Source organism: Hyaena hyaena, unplaced genomic scaffold (assembly GCF_003009895.1).
Source record: "Hyaena hyaena isolate Hyena2069 unplaced genomic scaffold, ASM300989v1 scaffold_38, whole genome shotgun sequence".
Taxonomy (NCBI): domain Eukaryota; kingdom Metazoa; phylum Chordata; class Mammalia; order Carnivora; family Hyaenidae; genus Hyaena; species Hyaena hyaena.
In genome coordinates, this window is record NW_024080670.1 from 368,217 (window position 1) to 395,084 (window position 26,868).

At 50.1% G+C, this 26,868-nt stretch overlaps 1 protein-coding gene across 1 annotated transcript in view; it reads left to right on the plus strand.

Annotated features, from left to right (window-relative positions):
* DDX31 (DEAD-box helicase 31) overlaps positions 1-26,868 on the plus strand; it is a 68,811-nt gene that overhangs the window by 2,380 nt on the left and 39,563 nt on the right. Inside the window, 13 exon segments of the mRNA XM_039229522.1 lie at positions 2,846-3,102; positions 3,209-3,284; positions 4,218-4,261; positions 5,379-5,449; positions 6,432-6,496; positions 11,714-11,758; positions 13,101-13,142; positions 13,882-13,946; positions 15,452-15,571; positions 15,679-15,785; positions 16,759-16,994; positions 17,807-17,983; positions 20,331-20,390. Of these exon segments, the coding sequence (XP_039085453.1) occupies positions 2,846-3,102; positions 3,209-3,284; positions 4,218-4,261; positions 5,379-5,449; positions 6,432-6,496; positions 11,714-11,758; positions 13,101-13,142; positions 13,882-13,946; positions 15,452-15,571; positions 15,679-15,785; positions 16,759-16,994; positions 17,807-17,983; positions 20,331-20,390 (1,365 nt within the window).

The window sequence follows — 26,868 nt, forward strand, 5'->3', positions numbered from 1 at the left end:
CCCCCTCTCTCTCTCTCTCTCTCTCTCTCCTAGAAATAAATAAAAAACATTTAAAAAAAAAAGTTAAAAAAAAAAAAGGATGATACCAGTACCTGTATTGCTACATTAGATCACTCACATAGGCACTTAGCATCTCCCCTGAGCTGTAGTGTGTTAATGTCAGAGACCTAGGATTTAGGCTTTGGGGCCTCAATGGGCCCTGAGGCCCCAAAAGGTCATCTGCTAGAACCCCCTCATTTTACAGGTGGAGGACCAGAGACTCCGAGGGAGGTGATGTGCTTACTGTTGTCAAGCTGAGGTTTTAGTAGATTCAGGCGTGTTCTTTGCTCAGGTGCCACCTCGTGGCGTTTCTGTGTCCTGGCCCCCTCCCCCCTTGCCACAGGCCGTGGTGGGCTGCTGCTTTGTGCTTGCACAACCCTTGGCATATAGACGGCTTCTGAGTACCAGTACAGGTTTGGGTGTGTGGTTTTATACTTTGGTCTCTTCTGCTAATCGGGGAGTTCCTCAAGGGCTTGGCTAATTTTCCAGCCTTGTATGTTCGGAATCGAGCTACCTGACAGCCACTAAGCAGTAGGGTGTTTTACATGAATGTGTTGTGGACGCTGGGGCAGAAAAGCTAGCAGGTAGTGGGATGGTGTCCAGCTTATGGAGAGGGGTGATCCATTGTGTGTCGTTCACCTCATAACTATTTATTGAGCACTTACTTTGTGCAGGCATGAGTCCATACAGAGGACAGACCTGTCAATTCCTTATAGAGTTTACAGTCTAATGGGAAGACTGACCCCGCATAACAAATTACATTTTATGCTTCCTGTTGTACTGAGTGCTCTAGAGAAGAGTAAGGGTGCCAGGAGAGCCAAGAGTAGGAACCGTGGCTTGACTGTGTGGGGAGAAGAGGTCAGGAAAGGGTCTTCTGAGGACCCAGTAAGCCTCGATCTGAAGGATGAGTAGGAGTTAACCAGCTAAAGTGGGAGTTGGAGACATGGGTATGGGAATCGCATGTGCAAAGGCCCTGAGGAAGGAAGGACCATGGTACATTCTAGGAATTAAGGAAGACCAGGACAGCTGAGACTGGTGAGATGGGCAGAGGCCAGCTTCTAGCGAACTTTGTAGGTCATATTACAGGTTTCCAAATTTTAGCCTGAGGGCAGTGGAAACCCTGTGAAGTAACTGTGCTTAATTCTGACTACTTGCTTTTAGAGAAAAGTTGACATGGGAATAAAAGGTGACTGGGATGATAAAGGATCAAAAGTTCACGTCCTGTTTGGGGTATTTTGTCCAAAGAAGAAAATAAAAGATTTCACGACGTGTGAAGGAATGTTATGTCCAAGAGGAAATAAGCTTGTTTTGTGTCGCTGCAGAAAGCAAACCTCAGACAAGTAGAGAGATGGTCAAGGGGGCGGCCCTTGTCTGAACGTCAGAAACCGCTTCCTAAACCCTCGCACTTGGCCTGCCGCGGCGGGTGGAGGACAGGAGGGGGTGTGTAGGCACGGCCTGCTGCAAGGCCACCTGTCAGGGAGCCTGGAGTAGGAAGTCCATGCGGTAGGAGTGGCCTTCGGGCCTTTTTATGCTGAGAGTCTGTAGTTCCATACATCAAGGAACGTCTGCACATTTCATTCTGCCTTGCAAATGATTCAGCCGACCTGGAACCTGACTTGATCTCTTTCTTTTCTCTGAACATTCATGAACTTGGACTTTGTAAAAGTAAAGTTGTAAAATGCAGTAGGTTGTGTTTAACTTAATAGTATTTAACTTTATTAGTATTAAATCCTCAAAGTTGTACTTATTGAATTATTCAGGTAGAGGAGTCCTGGGGTGCCCAGAACAAACTACTGTTATTGGTAGGTTAGCCCGAAGCTGACAGTCGTGGCTAAAGCAAGCTGATGTGTAAATGGAATTCATCATTTCAAGCTAAGGGGAGAATACATTCCAAGAGAAACGAAAACACCAGGATAATAAGCACTAGCTACTCATGGGAGGTTTTTGTATTCGTGTGTAAATTGGAAGAGAAGGCCAAAGAAAATAGAATTTCTTTTCCCCAAAGAAAATTGGATGCTGCTTCTCCTAGGAGAAGTTTGGACATCATGCAGGTAACCACATTCATGTTACAGAAATAAGAAGCAACAGGCAAAAAAAATAAAATAGCGAGCGTTGTAGCCTGTAACCAGCTATCAGATGGGGAATTGAAAGGCAAGGAGGATTGGAAATAATTGTGGTAGAAGTGATGGATGGAGTAGAATTCTCATTTGGAATGGAAACGGCGAGGAGGAATCGTCTCCAAGCCATCTGAATGTGGGGGGGCAGCGTGAGGGGGGAGAATGCCAGCGATCCAAGCGCTCTGGGCTAGAGCAGTAATGAGGGTTTCCGCTTCCTGGGCATGAGCTGGGATGCAGCCTCCCACGCACAGTCACCAACAGGCTTTGTTGGTGGAGACTCCCCGGGCCTTGCTTGCTGTGTAGATGGACACCCAGGGAAACGGATCGACTTAGCGTACACACTGCACAAGGTGGGCTCTCCCTTCTTTATCCTCACCCTCCTCCTGGTTGAGTTGATAGTTAAGATGGATGGTGAGGTCTAGTGGATGAATGAGCTGAGATTGTGTGTGTGTGTGTGTGTGTGTGTGTGTGTGTGTGTGTTTCTTTTTTTTTTTTCTTTCTTTCTATGGGGGGGGAAAAAGCGGAGTCAAAGAATCCGATTGCAGACCCTAAACTGTTGCTTGACATATGGGGCATAATGATCTCCGCAGGGAGAGAGGCAATTCTGTGGGCAGTCAGGCTTCACTCTGAGGTCTGTCTTCATGGACTAATGCATCTCTTGTCGCTCTTTCCTTTGGGGAACGACGCAGCAAGCAGAGGCCACTAGAAGGAAGTACGGGGCATCCAGCGAGGCTCCCCCAGCGAAACGGAGGCACACGGCGGCATTCGTCCCAGCCAGGAAAGCCGCTGCTGATGGAGCACAAAGGACTTTCAAGGGGAAGGCTGAGAAACCATTTTCCCCGAATAAGTCTTCGGTTGGTGTGAGTGATACAGACCGGGTGCAGAAACCGTGCATCAGGACTTCTTCGTTATTTAAAAACAACCCGGAGATTCCAGAGCTCCACAGGTATGTTCAGGGGCGGACGCTGTGCAGGAGTGAGAGGAGTTGAGTGTGTTCGGCCCTTGTCTCTGTGGACGGGAGCTGACGCCCGGGTTTTGTCCGTCATTTGCAGACCTGTAGTGAAGCAGGTGCGAGAACAGGTGTTTACTTCAGACGCTTTTCACGAGCTGGACCTCCACCCGCACTTAGTGAGTATCTCCCGGTATCCCGCGTGGTCGGTTTGTTCGATGTGGTCGCTCGTTTGGAACGTCCGGGGAGAAAAATCAGAGAGCGGTTGTTTCTGCTCCGGGTTAGCTGAGCGGAGTCAGATGGGCGCGCTGCCCTTCTGGGATGATCCCCGTGAGCTTGGGCTACTGCCCGCTGTCCTCACCCCCACCCCCACCCCCGCCATGAGGACGCAGACACTCCCCCTCACCTAGTTCAAATTGGGCCGACCGTCCACTCGCTCTGCCCTAGGGCAGGGTCCTAACCGTGGGCTGATGGGACTCGAGGCCGGTTGGATGGGGAGGGACCTGAGCTGGCATCTTCCCATCCAGGGTAGTCTGCTGTTACAAAGAACGGAAGGAAGACGGTGCTGTTTTAACACCCGTTTCCTACAAACAGATGGATAGTTTTTTTTTTTTAATTTAACCGTGAGTGGAGTTTCTACTCTCATTTATGAGTGAGGAGAGGAAAACGCAGTAACTTTTAGGGAATCTGGATTTCCTTCGCTCCAGTGGCCGCAGCTCACTGACTCCCTTAGGGTGCCCCACGTAAGCTGTTTTTGCATGAACGGGGTTGAGCAGGGACATTGAGCCGGTCGTGCCCTGGACGCTGGGGCGGGTGGCCTTGTCGTGAGCACCGTCCTGTGCGTCAGAAGGTGTCCGGCAGCGCCCGTGCCTCTGCTCGCTTACTGCCAGCGGTTTGGAACCACCAAAGATTTCTTTAGACGTTGCCACCTGTGTGGGGGTGGGACAGAACCTCCCACAGGTGACACTGGCTTGGAAGAACTCGACTTGAACAGTCATCGGTTTTAGCCCAGTATCTTTTTTCTTTTTGCATTCAATAGGTTTTTGCCAAAAAAATCAGTAGTTAAAAATGTGTGTGTTTTTTTTGTTTTTTTGTTTTGTCTTCTCTTTTAGATTTCCACAATAAACACGGTCTTACACATGACTAGTATGACCAGGTAAGGAAGGGTTCTAGGCTGGTCTCGATTTTCATAAGACTTGGGCGGGTGTCACCGGGTGAGATCCGAGTGACCTGGGGCACACACACAGCGCATTCTGTCTGGGTGTCAGCACTACCAGGTCGCTGCCCGTTGAGGGCCGCGTCACTCCCCACTCAGTTCCCCCGCTTGTTAAACGAGGAGACCGAGCCCCCGTCCACGTGTGCTGTCGGCTCTGAACTCGTGCAGTGTGTCCACGTGATCCTGCTGCCGTTGTGCTTCCCTGAGGACAGTATGTCCCGACACAGAATTTCTTGTGTCGCTGTTTACTAGTAAGAATCAGGCAAAAAGACAGGAGTAGTACTGGGTTGGAGATATTGAAAAAACTGTTTGAATGTTTCATAGTGATGGCCTCTGGAAAATCTGGAAAGTGGAATAGTAAAAGGTGCAGAGCAGAAATGAACTGCCTTTTTGTGAGCACCTGTGCTTACTTATATTTTAGTAATCATCACGTTTTACTTATAGGTGAAATCAATGAGTATTGAAGAATAAAGAGCCTTACCAATTTTTTATTGTTTCACCAACCAAATTTAAATGAATTCTGTGTCCTTTCTGTGGTTTGTTTTCAAATGCACATGTGGACACGTCCTGGTGCGTGTAACGGCTGTGCCTCGGTTCTCTGGAGAGTGAGCAGAGCCCCGGACTGTCAGGTGGCTCACAAGAGTCCACGTGCCCTTTTGCGTGGGAATCTTGCCATGACGCTTTTCCGGGTCCCACTGCTGCCACGGGAGGCAGGTGTGTGTGGTATGCTCTTGCGGTAGCTCCAGCCTGTCACCACGTCTGTGCTTTTTTTTTTTTTAATCAGTCTGCCAGAATGGCCAGTCTCTGGCTCGCCTCAACATTCTCAGCTGAGTTCCAGAAATTTAATTGAGGTTTTATTCCCCCAGTCATCAGAAGCTTCTCGGCAACTTTGCTCGAACATTTCGATACTCTGGGGTGGCGGTTGGCAGGCAAAGCAAAGCGTGGGGGCAGTTACGCTCGGTGTGTCCCTCTCCTCCGCCTGTAAGCACGATGCGGGGGGGAGGGGGCGCGGAGATATTACAGACAAGCCTGTGTTCTCTCTTTCGGGTGGCCGCAGCGTGCAGAAGCAAAGCATCCCCGCATTGCTGGAGGGCAGAGATGCTCTGGTGAGGTCTCAGACGGGCTCAGGTCAGTCACCGTTTAATTTCGGCCCTTCTTTCCCCAGTACCAAAGCCACGGTCACGTAGTAAGTTGCCTGTCTGTGGTGGCACTGGCTTTGTTTTGTTGGGGGAGGAGGGGAGGCCATGCCTGCTCTTGATCAGAGCCCTGAATTTGCTCTCCCAGTGAAAGGCAGGGGGTGGTTGATGGTACTGTGACCGGGAGTGACCCGGACGTGGTCATGTTCCGCCGTCACTCTCCAGGACCTCTGTCAGAGCTCTGCCCAGTCCACTATCTATGGCTCGAGCTACCTGTCCTCCCTCCAGTGGGGGGATAAATATTTTCTTAGAATAAAGCACAGAGTACACGCTGATTGGATGCTAGTTGTTTTGCTCCAACACAGAGCACAGATTTTTCTTGTTCCAAATTGTCTGTAGACTTGTTCTCGTGGCCTATTGTGCCTCGAATGGGGCTGGTCAGCTCGTCTCTACTCCCTCCAGGTCAGCTACCGCTCGGGTGGGTGGAAACCCAAAGCTTTTTCTTTTTTTTTTTTGCCATTCCTTGGTTTCTCTCTGGTCTTTAGAGTCTAGCTCTGGGGTTCAGACTGGCTTCTAAACACCTCAGTGCTGCCCAGATCATGCCCTTGACAGGAGGCTCATTTGAGGGGTTAAGGATGACTTTAAAGGAGGGTTTTTCCAGCTTTGAAGGAGAGTCGTCAAGTTGAGCTTTTGTGCAACTTGGGAAATGTGTCATTGTCTCCCTTCTTAGCTGGATAAAGGGGCTGAAGCCACAGCGTGTTTTTTGGAAGTACTGGATTGACAGAGCAAAATGGGCAGTTGTGGCAGACAGGTGGACGCGGCTTTTACCTCTCTTGAATGTAGGACATGCACTTTCCTGTCCCCAGAGTTTAGTGTTACCCAAAGGTAGCAGAGACCGTTTTCTTTACTGCCTTTGCCCTTCCTACATCTTACAGGGTCTGTGAGTTTTAATTGCTTCTGTACTTTTTTAAAAGGTAAAACTCTTGCCTACTGCATCCCCGTGGTCCAGTCTCTTCAAGCAATGAAATCAAAAATACAGGTGAGTTTGTTGCTCGTGGTACATGAGCAACCATCGAACTGAACCAAAGCAGTACCAGTGGGACCAAAAGGATCCGTTTTCATTTAGCGTTATTTTCCTACCCCTTTTTAAATTTATTCATTGATGTTTATGTCATATAAACACACCGCATCTGAAGACTGTGCCCAGGGGAGGATAGAATAACTGTGTTTTGTAATCGCCACGGCACGTCCAACAGAGAACATTTGTAAAATAAATGCCCCTCGCGTGTCAGGCGTTGTGCTGGATGCTTTGCCTGTGTTACCTTCTCGAATCTTGAACCCCACCCCCTGCCCCAACATCACAGGTATTACTGTTAATCTAATTTTACAGAAAGAAATGGAGGCTCGGGAAGCAGTGGTAGAATCTGGTCTTTAGTTGGGAAACGCAGTTAGACAGCATTTGGGCCAAAGGGGCCAGAATCCGGCTCCCCAGGAGGCCAGTTAACTGCCAGCCTCCAGAGGCACCGGCATCAGCTCAGAGCCCCGCCCAGAATCCCACACATATGCCCCTGCTTATCCTCAGTAGGGAGGACATGGTGAGATCTGCCTTCAGAGATGAGGTGGGCGCACAAGCAGATGAGAAGAGGTCTTTGGTTATGTTTTTCCTCGGTGTGGACGTACGGGGTTAGGCGGCGGCCAGGCTGTCTTGATACTGAGTGACTCAACAGGTAGTGATAGCACCGGATCGTAGCCCAGAGGCTAAAACCTATACCCGCGAGTACACACAATACGAATAAGGTAGGGAATAAATAGAGAAATGGGAGAAGGAAAGGCCTTCCTTCCAGTAGATTCCAGTGGACATCTGTGGAAGTGATGGAGGTGGAACGTCACGTCTGGCGGATGCTGAGTACCGTCTACACGGGTCGTCACGTGCTGAAAGGAGTGGCAAAAGCGGCATGAAAACTGGGATATTTACTAGGTCTCAAAGTATCTCCCTACAAGATCCCTCTTAATCACAAAGGGGAGGACAGGGACTCTACCATGGGGAAGCCTGGCTGTCACCGTCTTCGCCCAGGTGGTCGGCATGGCACCCCCGGGGCTGAGATGTGTCCGCCTCATGCACTCCCTCCCGATAGGTGCCCAGAGGACACAGCGTCACTTCTGTGGCTCTCGCCAAGCTTTAGTCATAAGCAAACATCAAACAAACCCAAGTCAAGAGACATTCTGCAAAGGGGCCACTGCTCTTCAAAAGTATTAAGGTCACCAAAAAAATTTTAAAAACCTGAAACGCTGAAGACCTTCCTTAGGTTAAAAGAGATGAAAGAGACCTGGTAGCTAAATGCAGATGTGTGGTCCTGACTCGGATCCGACTTTGGAGCAAGGATGTTAGTAAGTCAGTGAAATCAGGATGTAGTCTGTAGGTTGATGAATTCGTAGTGTCTCATCACTGTTGGTTTTCCTGGTTTTGACTGCTGTACTGGGATTTTGAAAATTGATACCGTCTGAGGAAGCTGGGAGCAGGATGTGAGGGAGTCCTTTGTATGATCTGTGTAATTTTTTTAAGCCTAACTTTATCTCACAATGAACGTTTACATTATTTAGAATTTATTTAAATAATTTAAAATCAATAAAACAGAAACCCTGCACAATACCCAAGTGATGGGACCTTACCTAGCCATAAAACTGGCATTTTTTTCAGTTACTCTTTGTGAACTCGACAGGTGTTTTTGCATGTTGATCAAAAGGCAGAGTAGCAAACAGTATGTACTGGATGGTCTGATTTCATAAATAATACTGTGTGTGTGTATGTGTGCATGGAAACAGAAGAAAGATACTTGAACTTTTAATGCCGATTTCCTCTGAGGTGGAGAAGTGAGGAATTTATTTCCTACAGGGGACTGATTTTTTCTTCCCGTTGAGCACCTTAGAGTAAGATAATTCATACAAAGGACTTGGCATCGTACCGCTACCTCGCTAGAAAAGAAAGGCAAAGTATTGCAGAAATGTGGTAAAGTCTCATGCATTTATAAATTTTAGGACAGTTCCTTGATAGCGGCAGGTTGTTATTTATATATACATAGTTGGAGAGTTGGGGACTATTTGAGCTGGAATGGGTCCTGTAGTTCCAGCCCACCTGTCTCTTCATAGAGAACCAGAGAGATTCGATGACGTACCTGAGGTAGGTAGCGTGGTGGGCAGCTCTGCTCAAATCCTGGGTCTGAGTGTGTCTTCAGGCAAATCATTCCAGCCCTCTGTGCCTCCGTGACTTCACCGTGGGGTGGAGCCAGCGGGCCACCGTGAGCTTGTGAGCGTGGACGGTTGAGAAGCATCACCATCGTCCACACGGGCATGTGGCTGGTTTGAAAGGCAATGATTTTATTTGCTTCTATCCAGAGACGTTCACAAGCCATGTGGTTGTTCTTACTTCCTCCGTGTATTTTAATGTCGGTAACAGATCATTCTGTCCAAGATTGAAGTCTTCTGTAGAAAGGGTTCTCTAAGCCCAAATTTAATTCACTTATTTCAAGGAATATTCAATAGAGACCCTTGGAGTTCATCATAAAATGATTTGACCTGTAAAAAACCTATCTGGAGGGAGCAGGAAACTCCAGGCGTCCAGCAGAGTCTTAAATTACTTTGGCGATGGAATGAAGATGGATTGCTTTTCTGTGTTTTCGCTCTTTGAGTTATTTGGACTCTGATTTTTTTTTTTTTAAGAACACATCCATCCTTCTTTACTCACTTTTGCCCTGCGAGGAATTGATTTTTCTTTCTTCCTCTCTGTGTAGTAACACCTTTTGAAATGTCAGAATCTCCTAGCGTCACAGTGCGGCACGCCGGTACCGTTGTACTAACATGTTTACCGTTCCTTCTGGGCTCCGGCGCAGCCTCGCTGACTCGATGTCGAGTACAGGCGGCTCGAGTTTGAATTCCAAATCCTTTCCTCCTCATGGGTAAACGCTTCCTATGCAAAACATGAAAACCGTACTTGTAATTGAATCTGTTCTAAATCTGCACTCAGCTTCCGCACTGACATTGTTCTGATTCAGTCCTAAGCGTCCGGGAGCACCCCTGACTTCAAGGCCTTTCTCAGGTTGCTTTTTGTCTTGCCTTATGTACGTATTTTAGATACACCATGCACGTTAAAAAAAAAAAAAACTGAAAGAGTACCGAAATATACACAGCGAGAAGTCCTTACCGTCCCCTGTCCTCCGCGTGGGAGGGCTCTCTGGGGACGCGGTGGTCCTTGTGCTCATCTTGTGGCCCTCCCAGGGCTGGTCTCTGCAGAGGGAGCGAGTGGGGGTGCGCACAGTCCCCTGCCCCCCACTTCCTGGACCCCCAGCCGGAGCTTCTGTCTGTTCTTCTGTCGTGTTCGGCACACTGCGCAGGTGGTTGCGTGGTGTTCCCTTGCTGGTGTTCCCCTTCCATGTTTTGGGATGGCGTCTCAGCAGTCCCCGGCCCACGGGCCTTGTTTTTTTCGTGGCCGTCTGGTGTCCTGCACGTAGGTACCCCGAGTTACTGCCTCAGTCCCTCGCTGGTAGAACTTTCCTTCCGTCCACTATTTCACTACAAACAAGGCTATTATAAATGCAGTCTGTAAAATATTTTACTTTTTAACATACGCTTACGGGTGTATCATTTACAGAAATCCCTATCAGTGGAAGTGGCATTTAAATTTGTGGATGACGCCACAATTGAACTTTATTTTATTTATTTATTTTTAATTAAAAATTTTTTTTTGAGAGGATTCAAGTGAGCAAGGGGCAGAGAGACAGAGGGAGAGAGAGAGAGAAGCAAGGCACAAGCTCACTAGAAGTTGGGGCTCGAGCTCACCCTGTGCGGGGCTCCAACTCACGAGCCATGAGATCGTGACTTGAGCCAAAGCCAGATGCTTAACCAACTGAGCCACCCAGGCGCCCCCATAATTGAACTTTAAATGGGTTAGGCCACTTGGCGCTCCCCACGGCAGTGCAGGAGCCCCGCTCACCCGTGCCCTCGTAACACCACCGGCTGTCTCCGTGTCGCTCCTTCGACAGTGGAGTTGAACATCTTCATGTGTGTAAGAGCCGCGTCTTGAATTCTTCCATAAATTAGCTATTTGTGTCGTGTCTCCATTTTTCTATATAAGTTGTTGTGGTCTTTTTTATTTTTATGTCTTAATTGAATTGTAGACCTTTTGTAAATGAAGGAGATTGGCCCTTTCTCTCCCCTTGTTTTGTCATTTATTACTTAATTTTATTTAGGTATTATTTGCCCCTTCTAAAGTTAAAAGCTTCTGTGTTATAACACTTCTTAGTTTTATATAATATAAACCATAGTTTCTGAGATTTATGTCATCTGTAAAAAGGCCAACTTTACTTCTCTAACTTTGTTTGCTTGTGAGGCCTCTGAATAATTTATCTTTTCACTACTGATGCAAAATGCACCTTATTTCTTACATTTCTGTATATATTTGATTCTGTTCTATACTCGGTTTGCTATTATAATCTGTGTTTATATGCCAGTGTCTGTTTTTTACCTGATGGTGGTTCTAAATTGTCTTAGCGTCTGGTGTTTTTCTGACACGGTTTGGTTATTCTTGCACACCGACTTTTCATGGGAACTTTGAAGTCAGCTTGTCTCATTACATGTACTGTTTCATACACGCGTGTGCATGTGTGTGTGCTTGGGGCGGTTTTCTTAGGATTGCGTGGCATTTATGGGTTGACTTAGAACTGGCTTATTTGTACTGTGGAGTCACCCAGTTAGTTGCAGATTATTTTATGATCCTCAGAAAGGTTTTACAGTTTCTGTCCTATGGATTTTATACTTTTTTTGTTGTTGCTGCTCTCGGGTGATTTTTTTTTCCCCCTTCCATTGTATTTTCTAACTTTTTTTTATGTCAGGAGACCATAGATTTGTGTGTATTAATTTTGCATTCAGCTACTTGACTGAGTTGTCTTTCTTTGAAGTAGGTTTTCAACTGATTCTCTGAAGTTTTGTGTTTATTTTTTTTTAGGACACACTATCATCTGCTAATAATGACAGTTTTACCTCCTATTTTCCGATTTTATATGTATTTCTTTTACTTGTCTGATCTCATGAGGCAGAACCTTTAGAACAAGGTTCCGTGAGAAGAGTGGGGGGGCGGCAGCGGCCCTCTCTCTAATGAGACCGCTTCTGATGTTGGCAAGTGGCTGCCCTCAGGTCCTGTCCACCAAGGCCTTGTGACCTTCGTTCCTTGACGCATGGCACTTGTTCCCTTGTGTGTCCGCAGCGCAGCGACGGCCCCTACGCCCTGGTGCTGGTGCCAACGAGGGAGGTAAGTGGCCTCACCGTCGGGACAGCTTTTAAGCAAGTACTTTCCTTTTGAAATTAAGACTCGTTTGAATTTGAAAGTGGGTTTTGCCATATTTCTCCCTCCTACACCCTCACTTGGCTCGGGGGGGGGGGGGGGGGCCATCCTTCTGGTTCCAAATTCAATGACTGTGAAAATCCTGAGCTAAGTGTGGAAAAGCATTCCCCTGCTGTCTAAAAACCAATGACGCTCTAAGTCTCTGTCCTTTTAAAAGGAATTAAAGTAATTATACTTCTAGACTTTTTTCTTGTTTCTTTTAGAACTTAATCAAAAATTAGAGCAGTCAGCCCTCAAATGAACTCTTTTTTAAAGAGGCCATTGGACCAAGAATTTTACTTGTTCTCGAGAGTTCAGCTTCTCGACATTTTTCTTCTTTCTTGGTGGGAATCTCTTCTGTCTGATCTATTTTATTTGCCCACAGACGCAAGTATAGATTAGGGTATCTGTTTTCTCTGTCAAATGCTAATCACTTCCTTGCAGAGAATTGATCGTGGAGATGGAGGTTTCTCCTTAGCCTGTTACACAGCCCTGCGCAGCTGCAGTGCCCTCTCTCAGCTCCGTCCTGGGAAGGTGCAGGCATGGAGCTGTTTACGTTTTCACAGCGGCAAACTTGCTGCTTCCCCAGGACGCACCATGAATACTAAGCATGTGGAAACTCCGTACATACCCTTGGATAAAGGGATTGCGTTCAGGCTTTTCGGTGGCTGTTAATGGTTATAACCTACATTAATTTTCACTTCCTCTGGTCTCCACTGGGCTTGTTAGATTTTGTTCCTTTAATAAACTTGGGAATGACCATCTCTCAGTGCTCTAGTGGGCGTGTTTGAAGGATACCTGATGCCGCCTTTAAAGCAAGGTGCTAGCCTGCTAGCCTGCCCGTTGCTTTTCCAGGTGACTCCTTCCAGCATATTGTTTTCTCTCTTCCTAAGGAGAGGCACGTGCAGGATGGGCACACTTCCCCATCCTTGTGCACCGTAGGCTCGTGGTTCTTCTCTGTGTGGCACTCTGGGAATTTGAGCCAGCAGAGGGAGCACAGAACACTGTTTCTCTGTGTGTCCAAGGAATGGACGCAGCCTCTCTGCCCAAGCCTCCAGACTGGCAGCTTTCGGACAGTCTGAGAGCAAGGTATATTTTCCGAGTAGATTCTGTGGATCACATTTCTTTTTTTTCCCTGAAATCTTAATTTAAGGTCCAGGCTGGGATCCTGATCACTTTACATTGTCTAAATTTTTTTAAAAGCCCTGGAGGTTGGGGGGGGGAATGGGAACAGCCTTGCTCAGTACCTGTAACTCCTCACTCCTTACAGCTGGCTCTGCAGAGCTTCGACACTGTCCAGAAGCTGCTTAAGGTAAGGCGGGCCCATGAGTCCGGTTTTTTATCTTTTTTTCCTGACTTTTTGAGAAAAAGAGAAATCTACCAGTTTTAACCTTTGTTTTCAAAAAGCAAGGAATTATTTTAGTTTTGCTCTGTTCCCTGGGCGTCTCTATCCTCCCCAGGTATAATTTGTAGGTTTTTACTGATCTGAAGTTTACCAGCTGCCGATTTCTAGCTTAGATTACTAGGGTTTCCTGGTGCTTAGAGTCCTGTAATTTGTTCACCATCGTCCCTAAACAAGGTACGCATGGAGACTCACAGGTATAACCGAAGTGATCACATGGAAAGCTACCGGAAAGCCGTACGTAGTATTTAAGAAAGGAGAGAGTGGGCTTCAGAGCCCGCGCCTGCCAACCCGAGAATTGATCTGTCCTTCCTTTTGTCAGGGGTGGGGAGTAAGGAAGGGCTGTGCTTAGGTCAACTGTGTTTTCCACTCAGCCTCGACGGGGCAAGGCAGAGGAGCTATCTGAAACATTTAGAAAGCCTCTGTTCCTCTCGCAGCACTGGGAGCTAGTTCCAGAACTGTGATTAAGTGATTGCTGCTAGTCGCTGGGGAGGGCGATGCCTGGGAGCGGGATCTGCACAGTGCACCGTCTTCAGTGAAGCCTAGGTCTTCCCTCCCAGCTTCTTCAAGGAAAAAGACCTTGGAATCAGTCTCTGTGTCTTCAGGAAAAGGGGCTCTGCACTGATTTTCATCTTCTGTCTTCCTGTAGCCGTTTACCTGGATCGTGCCTGGCGTGCTCATGGGGGGAGAGAAGAGGAAATCTGAAAAGGCCAGGTATGCGGAGCCTGGTTCATTGTTCCTGCTTGAGTCTGAGACCTGGTCCCTCTAAGCCTGGAGAGAGCCTTGTCTCCACCTGTGCTTCCTAGTCCCAGAGCCGAGGGACAGATTGAGCCAGTAAGCGGTCACCTGTAGGCGGTGCTGTCCTATGAATACCAGTGGGCCCACAGAGGTCCCCTTCCAATGTGGTCGGTGCCGATGCTCACTGTCCTCTTAACTCCCTTCCCCTCAGGACCCCTCGGTCCCCCTGTTTGGTATCCAGCCCTCATGGTGACTCTCTTGTGTACATTGGGAGTCTGGGGTCTGGTCACGTGGCTCTATAAGAGCAAGATCCTAAACTCACATGTAATGCTTTACACTCTGCTTTTTATACCTGAAACGCTGATTCCTAATTCTGGGGAGGAACTGGAAATGGGCGTCAGGAGAAAATGTTGCCAGATAAATCCCACACTGTCTGGATTCTTTCTGAAACGTTTTTATTATATTCTCACTTAATGCGTAGTAGTAATACCCAGCTGCATGTGTGTGTATTTTGTAATTGAGGAGTAAATATTGAACTTGAAACCTAAAGGTATTGGTTAGATTTGGTTCAGCTGTAAATAACAACAGACAGCAGTGGCACAAACGCTATGGCAGTTTTGTTTTTCTTTCACATCTGCGAAGCCTGACGGTGACCCATCAGGGCCTGCCTGACGCTCGAGCTGGGGTCCCGGTCCCTTCAGTCATTTTGTGCCGTGAAGTGAGGCTCCCATATTTAAGTGTACTCCATGGCCTTAAGAGAGTTGCTAGAGCTCCAGCCATTGCATCTTGTGCCCTGCCAGCAGGAACAGAAATAATCCTCCCTCCAAAGATATTTGTGGTTTTTGCACCATTCCCTTTGTCCTTTTATCCCGTTGCTTGAACATAGGTGTGTGACCAAACTTACCTTCATGAGAGGCTGGAAAATACACTCAGCTAAAAATTGGAAGCTTGTCTTGCTATGGAAATAAGGAGTAAAAGGTGTTGGGGAGTAAGAACTGGGATTTCCTCCCCCTCGTCTGCGGGACCGAGTCAGGCCCCCGTTGTACAGAGGCTACAAACAAAAGTTCAGTATAAGAAACCATTCTAGCCGTTAGACCACATTGGCCTGCGGTAACTCGTTGAAGCTGGAGTTTCCATGGCACAGAAACCTTCAAGAACAGGCGAGGTGACCATCTCTGGAATGTTCTAGAAAGGATCCATGAACCAGATAAAGATTATACAGTAAAGATTCTTTTCAGAGTTAATTAAGTTATGATTTTAATATAATTTCAAATCTTAATAATTACAATCTAGACAAGAGAAACTTAGGGGGAAAATGGAAGCTCAAATATATCTTCATCTCCGTTTGTCCTCACGTCTGTCGGGACTTCAGGCTGCGCACACTGGTGCTAGGAATGAATCTGCTTCCCGTGCCTCCTTTCTGTGTTTTCTCTTGATGCAGCCTCATTTGACTTTCTTTTATCATGTATAATTTTAAACAGACTCCGCAAAGGGATAAATATCCTTATCTCGACTCCTGGGCGACTGGTGGATCACATCAAATCCACAAAGAACATTCATTTTAGTCGGATACGGTGGCTGATTTTGGATGAAGCAGACAGGTGAGCCTCGTCCAGAAGCATGGCGGTGGGGCAGAGAGCCGTTTCTGCTGTCTCGTTGCAGCATTCCCTTTGCATGCGGAGTAAAACCCCTTCTCTTGAAACCACAGAATCCTGGATTTGGGTTTTGAGAAGGATATCACGGTGATACTCAATGCCCTGAACGCCGAGTGCCGGCAACGACAGAACGTCTTGCTGTCGGCCACGCTCACAGAAGGTGGGTTGAAAAGACACGCTCTTTGTACTTAACCAAGAGGAATGATCTAGATGTGATGTGCGTCGTCTGCCCGCAGCGGTTCTCGGCGCTGGGAACGGAGGGTCGGGGGGCGGTGCCCCTGAGGGACTGCTTTCCCAGACCCCTGCCCCGCACACCCAGCCTCCCTCTCCAGTCACGCAAGGCTCTGCCGCGCTCCCCGGGGAGTGGGGGCGGGGCAGGTCCAGAGCTGCCTCCCGAAGGAGAGTGTTCCTGGTGCTCGTGGCGGGGTGCGAGGGAGGGTAGGGGCTGACTCCCGTCTACCCCGAGGCTTCGTGAGGGTTATCAGCCTGCCTTTCTCCTAAAGAGCACTGAGCCTCTTCAAGTTCATGTCTGTCTTCCCATACTCACGAGATGGACATTCTGAGCTCTCCTTCATAGATGGGGCACAGAGGCTTGGAAAGTAACAGCCGCCAGAGTCACCCACCCAGCACAGCCCAGCTTTCGCGTTCTCAGGTCTGGCCTACGTGTCCAGCTGGCCCCGTTGCGGTGTGCAGGTGTATCCTAAGTAACCTTAAGTGTAAGAGAGAATCCAGGATTCTGTGCTCAGAAGTTTGGGAAATGCCACACCTTTCTTCCTTGTATCAGACATTCTGGTGCATGCCAGCACAGTAGATTCTAGAAGCCTCGCAAACCCTGTGAAGGAATCCCGTGACCCGCTTTCATCAAGGCTTTCGTAGCTTCCTCGACCGTAGAGCCCTTTCAGGGCAGGGAGGGGACAGCCGCTCCGGCCCCTTTCGGTGGTCTTCCCAGGTCAGACGCTAGCAGTGCTAGTGTGGAATCTGGGCCTCGCCCGCAGGACTGACCCTCAGAGGGCAGATCCTTGCTGCCCAGGTGTGGCCCGTAGGCGCTTCTTCCTAAGCATGGGGCGGGGGGGCACCTGCTCGAACCCGCCTTCACAGTGTCACCGGCTCGCCTTTCTCACTTTTGCTCCAAGGTGTGACGCGACTAGCTGACATCAGCTTGCTCGATCCTGTCAGGGTCTCTGTCCTGGAGGAACACGATGGGAGGTCCGGCCCAAAGCGCAGCGCGGTTCCTGGGGTTTCCCCTCCACCGCCTGGTGACGAGCCGGGTGGCTTCGCCATTCCGGGGAGTCTCGATCAGCACGTGACCCTGGTTCCCAGCAAGCTGAGGCTCGTCTCTCTGGCGGCCTTCATCCTGCAAAAGTGCAAGGTGGGACTGCACGCCAGCCCCAGCACGGTCGAGGGAAGAGGGTCCTGTTCTCTTTGTGTGTGTTCTCTTTGTGTGTGGCGTTGAGCACCCACGCACTCGCGCGCTCTCTCTCGTGCTCTCTCTCTCTCTCTCACACACACACACACACACACACGCACACACACACACACACACGTTTTCCAGTGCAACTGTGTTTGCAAAGGCAGACTTTACCAGTCAGCCTTTCCAGGGTTGTGGTAAAGACCCAGAGGCCAGCAGTCGCTGTTACATTTGACGCAGAGCGTGCCCGAGACTCTGCTGGGACTGAGGACCGGGAGCGTCACAGGAGGCAGGAGCCGGCTGAGTGCGGGCAGGCCTAGGGGCTGGTGCTCCTGGTCTGTAAGGACCCCGTGTTCTCTACTTACTGAATTCGCGTGATTCGCGTGATCACTTCGGCTGGTGCACGGGAAAGTGCAGGGGCTTGAGGGTGAAGCTGCAGATTTACTGTATCCGGGGCCCCAGCCAGGCCGCCGTGCCTGTGGCCAGCCCCGGGGGGGGGGTATGGGGGTGGAAAGAACGGGCGCGCGGCCTCAGTCCGTGGCATATCCGTGTTTCTCAGAAAGTTGTAGCTGTGCCATTTTCCTTTCATCTACTCTTTGTAGCGGGTCCTATCAGTGTTGTTTATTTATTTTTTTTAATACTTCAAAGCTGTCTGTCACCTGGGTTTCCAAATCCAGGCTAGCATGACTATGTATTTTAGAGAAATACTCAGCTTAGTGTCAACCTAATTTTAAAAACATATGGTGGTTCTTTCCCGCCCTGTGCCCATGTAGTTTGAGAAAGACCAGAAGATGATCGTCTTTTTCTCGAGCCGTGAGCTGGTGGAGTTCCACTACCACCTCTTCCTCCAGACCCTGCCAGGCTGCTAGGGGGCCCCGGCAGCGGGGCAGCCACCATCTGCCTCCGCGCGACTCAAATTCCTGCGGCTGCACGGCGACATGGAGCAGGAGGTGAGCTCCTCGCCCGTCCCCGGGAGCGGGCCCGAGGCTGCCGACCACGAACGTGGCCTCCGGGGTCGGCACTGGCTTCTGCCCCAGACCCCGCCAGGCTCCGAGGGGGTGAGCCCTGGGCGGGCGACCCGCTGGAACCAGAGACAGAGTGTGCCGCCGCGTCGGCGTGGGCAAGGGCGTCTTTTGTTCCCGGGTGTTCTTGCTCCGCGAGCTGCCCTCTTCCACCTGAGAGAGCTCATGGGCCGGCTTGGCCCGCGCCTGCCTTCACCAGCTGTTAAGGCAACAGAGTACCACTAAGTAGCTGGCACCAGGGAGGGGTTTTGCCTTTTTAGTACCCAGTGTGTAATTAGGGCTTGATGTCTTCAAATTAAGAGCATTAATGGAGCTAAATTGTGGATCCCATATGGTACTGCTGAGCGCGACTGCTGTCATTGTCAACAAGATGCAGCGCTTTCGCTCTTAACACCGTGGATGGGAGAGGGGCTTCAGGGTCTCAGTTGTGTCTCGGCTCTGAGTAATACTGCCGGTCGGGACGGAGAGAATAACGTCTCCCCGATCTTGGGTTCTGAGCTGCGCAGCCCTCATTCCGTTCAGGCGGTGGGTGGAGAGCCGAGTGAGGAGCGCACTGGCGTGGAAGGCGGGCGAGCGGGCCCTGCGAGTGGGAGCCATCTTGTCCTAGAGGCAGGTGACCGGGCGCTAGAAGCAGTCAGGGCGAGGGAAGGACAACCAGGAATCAGCGCAAGACCTGACTAGAACCAGCTTTTGAAAAAGCTGCTTGAGAGCTGAAGGAGGTATTAAAGGCATCAGGTCCAGCCCCCTTCTCGTGCTCGCTTTTGTCCTTTTAATAATTAAGGGTATGGAGGCTCAGAAAAGTGAGCGCGCTCAAAGTCACTCAAGGACACAGCATCTTACTCCCCACAGGACTGGATAGAATTTCCTGAATAGTCCAGCCCTTGTGAATTTTACGAACTTCATGGTCCCTGATGCAGTGGACTTTGTAGATTTCATAACTTAATGCCATTTATAGTGTTCGGGTTTTGGTGGGGGTTTTTTTGTTTTTTGTTTTTTTTTTGATAAAGCTTAGTTTCCTCACCCTCGGTCTCCTTCACCAGAGGCCTTCTCCCAGGCGGGCGTGAGGACGTTGGAGGAGCTGGGTGGATCGAGGGATTTGAATTGATCGTGCAAAAGGCTCTATAGTTAAACGATTTCAGTCCGATCGGCTCACCTTCTGAGGGCGCTGGTCCTGTAGGATGCTCGCAGCTGTGTGCTCTGGGCCCGCCGCTTGCACGCTGGTCCTGGCTCTGCCTTTACTTGCCGTGTCACCTCTCTGTGCCCCAGTTAACACGTTGCTAAAATGGAGGTGATAGCAGTACCTACTTCATGGGGTTGGTGTGGCGAGCCCCTCAGTTCTCGCAGATGCCGTGCCAAGCACGGGGCCCGGTACGTGAGTGCTCCGTAAACGTGGGTGCGTCATCACCACTGTGGTCTCTCTTTCCGTTAGAAAAGTGTAGCATGTGTCTCTTCTAGTTAAGTGTTTAGCCTTCCCAGCCCTCTCATGACACGGGTAGAAGGTGGGGAGGAGTGTCTCTCTGTTTCGTGTTAACTGGCCAAGCGTCTCATCCACGCTGAGCATTGCCACACTCACATCTGCCTGGCTGGTCACCCTGGCCGTGGGTCCCCATGACCTTAGTCTGGTCTCCCTGGTAGTTGATGTGACCCTGACCACGTTTATGAGCATGAGAGACAAGTGCTGGGGTTTGTTTTGTTTTGTTTTTTAACATTTTATTTTTAACGTTTATTTTTGAGACAGAGTCAGGGCAGGGCAGAGAGAGAGGGAGACGGCAGCTGGTGCTCGCTCGCTTGCTCTCTCAGAATAGAGATTTTAAAAAAATTTTTATAAAAGATATATAATATTCGGTAGATGACATATGTGGTTTTTATAATTTTAAAATGTTCTTTAAAATTAGTTTTTAAGAAAGTTGCCCTGTAGGAAAGATGGTGGTTCTTTATGCCTCTCGACCATGTGCTTAGAATAAATTCTGAGCTGGGAACCCGGAGTACAGTGACTTGTGGCCTTTGGCCTTGCCCGCTCTTGGTATTGGCTGTCCTGAGGGCCGTGCCCACCCTGGCCCAGCACTGAGATGGCCGCCCTCGAATAGTCTGAGAATCTAGTCCTGTAGGGACGGGTCTGATGAGAAGGTGTGCAGAACTGACGTCTCTTTGTTGGTAAAGCCCCTCCGCCCCTCTGTCTAGAGACAGAGCCCTGGGAAGAAGGCGTTATGGGAACCTGAGCCTGCCGGCTGGGACTGACCTGAGTTGTGAGGCCTGTTTTCCCTTGTTTCTGCAGGAAAGAACGGCAGTGTTTCAGGAATTCTCACGTTCCAAGACCGGCGTCCTTCTCTGCACGGTACATACCGTCGTGTGCCCCACGCGAGGGCCGAGAGCTTCCAGACCGGCGGTTATGGGTTCTCGCCTCCCGACAGTCGGCCCCGCGGCCAGCCCCACGGAGAGCAGAGCCAGCAGGGCCCCCTTGGTGTGGCCGGTCACCTCGCACTTCTGGTTGTCCCCTGGCCGTGCCACAGACACCGGCCGCCACCGTGCAGACGTCTTGCCGATTTGCTCACTAATAGTGGCAGCTGTTGGTCTGAAAACGTGTGAATCTTGGCGATTTCTATCTACCAAAATGTGTAAATTACAGCTATCGGGAGTAATTAGAGCTGAGAAAGTCTTTTCGCAACAGTCGCCCCACTTGCCTCTGCGCGAGCCTTTTTTAAAGGGAAGATAGATGCGCATGGACGGATTTCCTTTGCTCTTGTCTAAAACTGTCATTTGCCCTGCAGTTTTGGGGCCAGGTCATTCGGCCCTGGCCCTCGGCGGTTCCCCCCACCCCACCCTGGTGCAGAACTGACCTTTATGACGGGTCTCAAGCTCTTCGGAGATTGAAAACCCACACCTCCCGTGCCCGCCTCTCTGGGGCTTTACGGCACCACCATGGTTAAAGCCCCTTCTCTCCTTGTGCCCTCCTGGATGGTGTGACTTAATCCGCAGCTCACCTGGGAAGCCCCCGTGTGTGCAGTGGTGATGTTGCACTGCTAACTGGGTGACCCGGTGGGCAGCACCCAGGCAGGACAGAAACTGTGAGCTGTTTGAATACCTGTCTGGGCCTCACTTTTTAACGCGGTTACTTTTGAAGGAACTCTTGCACTGCATTCCGTTTTGAAGGTGACGAGATGTTGTTTTCTTTCTAAATTCAGGGTTTATGGGTGAGTGCAGCTTTGTTTGGAGGCGGCCACCCCGTCACCCGTTTTTCACCGTGTGCCAGTTCGCACACGAGGTGGGGCAGACGGTGGTTCCAGGACCTGGGCGTCGGGATCCGGGCACGGTCACTACTGGCACGCTTGCCTCCGAGTGTGACCAGGCGGCCCTGCCCTTTGTGGCGCCCGCCCGTGAATCAGATGCCGCGTTTGCTCTCACCTGTGTCTAAACGCCAGTGCTGAAGTGAGGACGAGCCCAGATGATCTACCTGGGAAAGAAATTTGTCGGAAGTCCTTTCCGTGTCCAGCAGTACCCTCCGGAAGCTGACCTCTTCTGTCCCCTCGGCCTCCGCTTTCCCCCTTGCTCCTGGCCTCGGCCAGGTAGGCTCCTGCCTCAGTTCCCTGAATGTGTTGGTCTTCCTTGCCTGGCCTTGGGGCCGTTGTACCCGCAGCACCTGCCCTGACTAGCACTAGCCCTACTTGGGTCGCTGCTTCCATTTCAGTTTTTCAGGGAAGTGAACTCCCGGGGCCCTCCCAGTGCACCCCACTTTTCTTTACAGCACCCACCACACCTGGTCTAGGTGTTTCCCCCGCCCCTGCGGCCCCGAGCACAAGCCCCTAGAGGTGGACTGGGTTTGGTGTGCAGTCCCGTGCCGGTGGCCGGCACAGGGCAGGTGTGCCATAGGCACTCGGGGTTTGTGGACTGAATGGGTGGATGTTTGGGGCCCAAGAAACACACTGGTGAGAGACATCAATGTCTGCCTTTTTCTGAAGACTGGGAGAGGCTGAGGTTAGTAGCCTTGCTCGTTGGGAATAAGTGCACTTTCTCAGATCCGTGGGGCACCCGGGGGTGAGCGCTACACGCTGTCTGTGCTGAAACAAGACAGCAGGAGCCTTTGTGTTGGAGTTTGAGTTGAGATAAGAACAAAAGGTTTTCATCTTTGACTCTTAAGATGTCGGGTTTGTCCCTGGTGGAGAATCTTCCAGTCTCCTGGTGTTTCTTACAGACGTGGGTGAGCTCTGGGTCTCAAAGAAAGCTCCAGGTATTTGAAGTTCAGTGTTTTGGTTGGTTTCGGCCTTGGTTTCTTTTGTAGGTTTACGTGCAAGTAAAGATCATTCTCTTTAATGGGTAATTCTCAGTGGGGTCAGAAGCCTATGACGAAGTCTCTTGTTTTGTCTGGCTGCTACCTGCAGTGAGGTCAGCCACCCAGAGAGCGCCACTGACTGGGCCGAGCATGGCCCCCCCACCCCTGTGTCCCCCGCCGCCCAGGTGCCATGTGGGGAGCTGACTCTCTCTTGTGCACAGTCTGATTTCGCTGAAGTTTCTTGGTGTGTGCTTGTCTGCTTGTCAGGGAAACTTCCAGTGTGCTGATCGCCCGGTCTTGTCTTTATTCTGCAGTGAAGATTACTGCGGAGGAGCCGGGTGGGGGCTCATTTCCCACCCTTTGGAAGCCAGGGAGCGAGCACACAGTCCCCGGTGACAGGGGCTCTTCTGCCCTCTCATACTTCCTCCCACCTCTGTGTATCTGTGTGCTCCGGCCTGAAGCTTCTGGTGCGCGGGGGCCGCAGGCACACGGGGCCTGCTGCCGTAGATCACGGCCGGCTCGGGGAGAGGCTGTCACTCGGCGTCCGTCTAAGCAGCCTGTTGCTTGCCAGGCCCTCATGCTCTCCAGGAGCCTCCTTCATGTTAATGGGAGCAGGGGCCACGTCAGGACATGGCAGATGGAGAACTGGCTGCTTTTGATAAAGAGGAATCGTGTTGTGAATTGTTGCGGGGGGAGGCCCCTCCCCCATCGTATCTTTTGCCATTTTGATTTATCATCCCAAGATCTTTTAACGAGCCCAGAAGACTGAATATCTGTATGAAAAGTTGGGAACTGTGTTGTAACCACTCAGAAACTCACAATTATGCTATTTACTGCTTCAGACTCCCACCTCTCAATCCATTTTCCTCCTTGTTTTTTTTTTTTAATTATTAGAAACAGTTCAGGACGTGTGTGTGTGTGTGTGTGTGTGTGTGTGTTTGTGTGTGTTTTCTTTCATCTTAATTATAAATATCTGAAAGCAAGGACCTTTCTAATTTCCTAACAGCCTTTCGGGACCTGGTACCTGGCTTTGTGTACTGTGGGTCATCAACCAATGAGGGAGACCATGGGGACACGAAACGTAGGCAGAAGCGAAAGGGTAGTTGGGGCAGGGGACCCCAGTTTGTGAGAGTGGGGTCCTTACGCATTTAGAATGTAATTTGTGTCCTCCGGAGAAGTAGGTCATGTTAAGGGAGTAGGGATTATAGAAAGGAGCTGGTTGAAAGTTCAAAAGCCCACTTTCCCAAATGGAATTAAGAAGTCAAAGGGATCAGATAAGAGATGTTAGATAATCTACAGAATATTTCCTCCTGCTTGCGGTGCAGAACTCCTCCCCGTAAGCCAGAGGTGGGAAAGGTGGTTTCAGCACCATTGTTAGGTTGATTGGCCAGTAAAGGGAAGTACCCTTGAGCGACGGGGAAATGATATTCCTGAGCTGCCTCCGGTTTTAAGGCCCACACTGGGCTTTTCACTGGGCTTTTCGTCGTACCTGTGGCCCTCCCTGGCCGTCCATGGATAAAGGGAGCATAGTCACCTTCTCCCTGGCGCAGGGAGGCACCCCCAGCCCCGTGTGGTCTGCTGCCTCGTTCTCCGTTGGACTAGATCGTGGTTGTCCGGCACGTGCCTGCCTTCAGAAGACCCCTGAACCTGTGCTGCTTTCCTCCACCTTCCACCGCCCCCCCCCCCCCCCCTTTTTTTTTTTTTTTTTTTTGTCTTGAAGCTCGCCGTTACGTCTGTGCGGTTCTTAATTTCCCTTCCTCCTGGGGAATTTCCACTGTGCCAGGAGGCTGGGAGACAAAGGAGGCCAGGAGATGAGTCCTGGAGAGTCACTTCACCACCGACAATAAATGTCGACTTTCTTGGTTCTCTCTGGGGCGTGCTTTTCAGGTAAAGTTTAGCTTTTCCACTTTATTTCATTCGTGTTAATGGCAAGATCATTTGGAGATGGTCGGCTGTTTACTCGGTTACACTAACTCATGTTGCCAGTTTTTTGGCGGCTCCAGCCAAGCTCGCCCGCCTCTGACAGCTTCTGCACTCTCTCCTTCCTCCTCTGATTACGCAGCCCAATCTGTCACCCAGACAACGGGGGCCTGTACCCCGCTGATGGCTTTCCACACACGGCAATAATGACTTTTGGCAGGCCGGGAAGGCGGCAGAGGCGAATTTGCTGCGTCCCTTGCTCTGAGAGCCGACAGGCCCCCTCTCCCTGTTAGTAAAAGCACTTTGTGAGGTTCTTGGGTAAATAAATGAGTCATTTTAATCCAACTGACAGGCTGGCACCTGAGCAAGCTGCCTTCCATCTGTACTCCTTGGTCTCGGGGAGGCAGCCCATTGTCAGGCCCCGGGCCTTCTCGGCCTCACCGTTGAGTGTCTTTCAGAACTGACTTTAGCAATCCTTTTGCCCTAATTAGCTTAAAGGAATACGGTTGGGCTGGGTCTAAGTTCTAAGAGGGGCAGAGAACCGAGGCCTTGGCTGAGACTTGGGTAGGGCAGTTTCCCGTTGATCTGGTACCGCTGGCTGACGCCGTTCTGGAGGATGACGCAGACCCCGGCTTCTCTGCGGTCGGTCCTCTGCCCGGGTTGGGTGCGTGGGCACAAGGATCACTGCCTAACTGCCACTGTGCCCGGTTCCTACTTCGTCATGGAATGAAATGTGTGGATTTGTTATTCTCAACACACTTGCACAAACACGGTCCCGTTCGATCCCTCAGCAACCTCGTGAGATGAGATCCGTAGGGTGGGTCTTATGGCCATCGGATAGGTGGGTAAACTGAGGGTCGGCGAGCTGCACTGACTTGCCCGGTGGTGTGGCTGCTGCAGTGACGGTGGAGTCTAGCTCTGTCTGTTTCTAGGCCACGTAGGTTGTGCCTTTGTCCCGTTCCCCGTGGTAGCCCAGGCTGAGGATAAGGAGGAGGATGTGCTGGAATAGGCGGGGGGGCGGGGAGGGCCCCCTCCCCAGGACATGTAGTAGTGGGAGACGGGAAGATGGTGTCTCGGCCGGCCCCCCCGAGCAGGAAATAGAACCCTGAACGGTCCCGGGAAGGCTACTGGCGCTCTGCCTCTCCGTTTCGCCGTGTTTGTGCAGTGACTTCCACGAACGTCATCTCCTATTTTAGAGTTTCATCTGTGTTTCTTGGTTGAATTTACTAAACCGGCGAGCATCACATTTTTAACAAAGCCTGTCTGTAAAGCTCAGACAGCCATTGTCTACATGCATCTCCCAGTGCAGAGCACTTAAATAAAATAAATCATTTTTTAACAAGAGCTTAGCAGATTTAAGAACCCGTCAGTTTTTCTAAAGACATCAACTGTGGTTAGTGTAGAAAGCAGTGCTTGCTCCCCTTTAAGATAGAGAACTCTCTAAATTGTGTTCTCAAAGGCATCAGCTCAGGAACATCAGCCTTCAGTTTTCAGGGCAGTGGGAGCTGTCTGCAAACACTTAGTGGGTGGTTGACACACTTTTAGTACATTAACTTCTGCTTAACACCTAATAAATGCAGCCTAGCCACCACTCCAAGGAAAGCGGCAAGCCCAGGTGTGATCAGAGTGAAGGCAGCCAAATCCTGACCGCCCTCCATGGTCCTTGCAGATGGCTCAGATGATGGTGGGACAGGCTCTTCCTTGGCCCCTGCCTCTGACCCTGGGCGACATAGGGAATGGCTGTTCCAGCGTGCTTCTTACAGAAACTCTGCATAGGATTACTGCTTTCCAGAAGAGCCTTACGTATGTAAATCTTTAGTGATACTTAAGGGGAAAGGAAGGCAGACTGTTCTTTACAGAAAAATGGCAACTGTCAAGTGGAAGAAGGGAACGACAGAAGCCATCCTTCTGCAGCCACCGGGGGACAGCGAGGCACCACAAGAAGCATCGACAGATGCCGAAGCCTTTGGGCAAAAGGATTAGGAGACCGTCTTGAAGTTCCCTCCCCGGTTTACCGAGTAGCTACAAAGGAGAGAGGTACCTTCAGGTGGAGAGAGCTGTGTGGTGGATGCCACTTCCTCAGGGGACGGAGCACAGCGCCACCCGTGCAGGACAGAGCGCCCTCGGGTGTCTCCGGGTGTCAGCTGCTGGGAAGTACACACCACCCTTAGGTCTCTCTGCCAGAAAGCTCCACCCGGACCTTCCCTTGAGGACACAGTTAGACAATACAGACTCTGGGAGGTACTTCGGGACTCCTGGCCTTCTTCAAAGTTGAGTTATCAAAAAGCTAAATAAGTAAATATTATGGGCAGGGATATTATTCTAGATTAAGGAAGTCTAGAGAGATGTAATAAAAATAGAAAGCGTGATCTATGAGTCAGTTCCTGGGTTGGGAAAGAAAAACAACTATAAAAGTCAATCTTAGGTGCAGTTGGAGAAATTTGAATACGAAATGATTATCAGGAAGTAAAGTTATTCAATACTAAATTATTTAGGTATGATAACGGTATTGTGATTGTGTAGAGGAATGCCTTTTTACTTAGGTACATACTAAAGTATTTAGGGATAAAATGTCGTGGTATTTGCAACTTTCAGATAGCTTCGAAAAATGTGTGTGTAGAGAGAG